Raw genomic sequence first — 3059 nt, 5'->3', positions numbered from 1 at the left:
CCCCCCCCCACACACAAAAAGGACTCCCGCCGAGTCTGAAAATAATGCCAGTGGAACCTCTCTTCCCCCCTACAGTGTGTCGCAAGTGAGGAAAGAGGAACAAAATGACCGATAGGAATTCTCGCAGGATCGCTGACCTCGTGAAACTCTCGGGGAACAGCGAGTGTGCAGACTGCGGCTATCAACGTAAGGAGACCATGATACAGAGTGAAGGGTGACCGCGATATAGAGTGAAGGGTGTGAAGGGATACCATGATACACAGTGAAGGGATGAAGGGATACACAGTGAAGGGATGAAGGGATACCATGGTACAGAGTGAAGGGATACCATGATATAGAGTGAAGGGAGGTCGTGATACAGAGTGAAGGGATACCATGATATAGAGTGAAGGGAGGTCGTGATATAGAGTGAAGGGGGACCGTGATTTAGAGTGAAGGGATACCATGATATAGAGGGAGGGGAGGCCGTGATATAGAGTGAAAGGGGACTGTGATATAGAGTGTGATGGAATACCATGATACAGAGTGAAGGAATATTGTGATATAGAGTGAGGGGGGGACTGTGATAGAGTGATGGGAGGCCGTGAGATAGAGGTGGTAGAGTGAAGGGGGACTGTGGTAGAGCAAAAGGAGGTCGTAATATAGAGTGAAGGGAGGCCGTGATATAGAGGAGGTAGAGTGTAGGGGGGACTGTGATATAGAGTGAAGTGATATCATGATAGAGAGTGAAGGGGGACTGTGGCAGAGTAAAGGGATACCATGATATATAGTGAAGAGTGACTGTGATAGAGAGCGAAGGGGGACTGTGATAGAGTGATGGGAGGTTGTGATAGAGTGAAGGGGGACCGTGATAGAATGAAAGGATATGGTATGGAGTGATTGAGTGTTTGTTTCTGTTTGTGTGGAGTGAGGAGGGGGGATTTTAGGTTACCATGATATAGAGTGATAGGATACTGTTGATTTACAGTGACATAGAGTGATCGAATGGTGGTTTCTGCCTGTGTGAAGGAGTGAGGATGGAGTATTAGGAGGAAGGGGGTATTTTTCCCCTGCAGCTAAGTGTCAAGGGTTCATGGCCATGCTTGAAGGGGAGTGCTTGCCTATTTCACTTATTTACTTTAGGTATGTGAAGGCGAGGCACACAGGAATATGGGCATGGAAGCAACGTCAAGTGAACATCATGTTGCAAGTGCAATATTGACGGCCGTGTGTAGGAGGAGGTGGTTTTATGGTTTTATGTTGAGCTTTGAAGTTCGAGGGTATATGGTGGTTTTCAGTTTTCCATTTTATTCTGCGAAAGGAATAAAATTTGCATGGTTAAAGGGAAATCATATATCTGTTTAGTATTAAATATCTTTGGAAAAACAGGGGGGGGGCAATGAACTCCTGTGAAGTGCCAAGTCGAAAATTATGTGACATAATTAGCAGAATATAATTTAGACATGTATTAAAGTAGAGACAGTGCAAGACCTAATATATTTGAGTTCATTTTCTAAAACTAAATTATCAATATTATGTTCTTTACATTATTTGGTATTTTCAGAAAGCTTATTGCTTATTTTCAAGCTGTTAATATAGGGAAGTCTGAAGTGAGCCTGACTATTAAGCAAAAGGAAATGGACTGTAAATCACCACATTATCACATAGATTAACCACAGAACCTCTCATTTTTTCATGTGTCATGCTCTAATAAGCTAGAAAAAATTCCCCTCCCAAAGTAGTAAATGGTGAAGGGAGGTGTTTTAATAGATTCTTTCTCCCTCCTTTTCCTTCTCTCCTCTTCCTCTTTTCTCTTTCTCTCTTCCCTCCCCCTTTCTTTTTATCACTCTAACTTCCCTTCTTTCCTGTTCTTTCCTCATTTTTCCTCCTCTTTTCTTCTCTTTTCTCCTTCCCCTCACCCAATGCTTACTTTCCCTCTCCCTTTCTCCCCATTCCCAGTCAACCCTTCTCCCCACTCTGTATTTTCACTTTCTCTTTCACCACATTTCTGTTATATCCTCTTTCCCCATTGCTCTTCCTTTTTCACGGTCTCTTCCCATTCCTGCTCATCTCTTCTCCCCACTTCTCTCGTTCTTCCTCTTTCCCCTCATCCTTTCTTCCCCTCTTTCTCCCTCATTCCCTTTCTCCTACATTCTCCTTCTTAAATTTCTCCCTTCATCTTGTCCTCCCCTTTCCTCTTATTCCCTCTTTCTCTATCTCCCTCTCTCCCTTATTCTTGGTCTTGCTTCCCCCTCCTCCTCTCCCTACCCCAGAGGACCCCCAGTAATGCTAAAGAATATTTATAGTATCATTAATCAAGTGGGATCATGTGTGCAAAAGAAAGTGGCTAGTTTTAACCTTTTCCTTTATTTATTTACCCATTTAATGTGTCTTATTGCTAATGTAAAATTTTCATGTCTTAAAAAGCAAGAGATTTAAATTATATGTCTGCAAATTAGTAATATATCTTAGAATATTAAAGAGGAATGTTTTCATTTGGAACTTCTTTGCTCTAGTTTCTTATGTGAGTATCATTACCTGATAGTTTTAGAAATAAATGATTTTTTAATTGTACAGAACAATATGGCAATTATCCCTAATGTCTTGCTTGCATAAACACTACATGCAGTGTTACAAAAATTGTCCTAAAAATGTGTCCTTGCATATTAGAAATAACACAGAAAGATTTGAGCTTAGGTAATCATGTATTAAAGGAAATTTAAAATATGTTTTAAATCCAGCCTGTGTGCACCTGAACCTTGGAACCTTTAAGGGCCAAAGAAGTTGTATTCAGGAATTTCATAATGAACACTTTAAAGTGACAATGTGTATTTCCTATCAACAACTGGATGTGTGAATATCCTAAGAAAGCAAACACAGGTAATCCCAATGATTCAGGCACAGTTCACACCCAGGAAATACATTGCAATTTATGTATATGAGCGTCATTAGTGTTATTATCTGTCCAATTAATTTTAAAGTGGTGGCTGGGGTCGTAGGTAATTCTTTGTTTGTATTACGTATTATAAAGGAAATCAGTTTATATGAAATACTTAAAGACTTTTTAGCAGCTTGTTTTG

General features: G+C 40.5%; 1 protein-coding gene across 1 annotated transcript in view; it reads left to right on the top strand.

Annotated features, from left to right (window-relative positions):
• LOC119592989 (arf-GAP with dual PH domain-containing protein 1-like) overlaps positions 1 to 3059 on the top strand; it is a 22670-nt gene continuing 19611 nt past the window's right edge. Inside the window, exon 1 of the mRNA XM_037941873.1 lies at positions 1 to 186. Coding sequence (XP_037797801.1) covers positions 105 to 186 — 82 coding nt within the window. The 5' untranslated portion in view covers positions 1 to 104. The remainder of the gene's footprint in view (positions 187 to 3059) is intronic.

Source organism: Penaeus monodon, chromosome 31 (genome assembly GCF_015228065.2).
Source record: "Penaeus monodon isolate SGIC_2016 chromosome 31, NSTDA_Pmon_1, whole genome shotgun sequence".
Classification (NCBI taxonomy): domain Eukaryota; kingdom Metazoa; phylum Arthropoda; class Malacostraca; order Decapoda; family Penaeidae; genus Penaeus; species Penaeus monodon.
The sequence above is the reverse complement of the archived record's forward strand: the minus strand, read 5'-3'. Positions and strand labels throughout refer to the sequence as shown.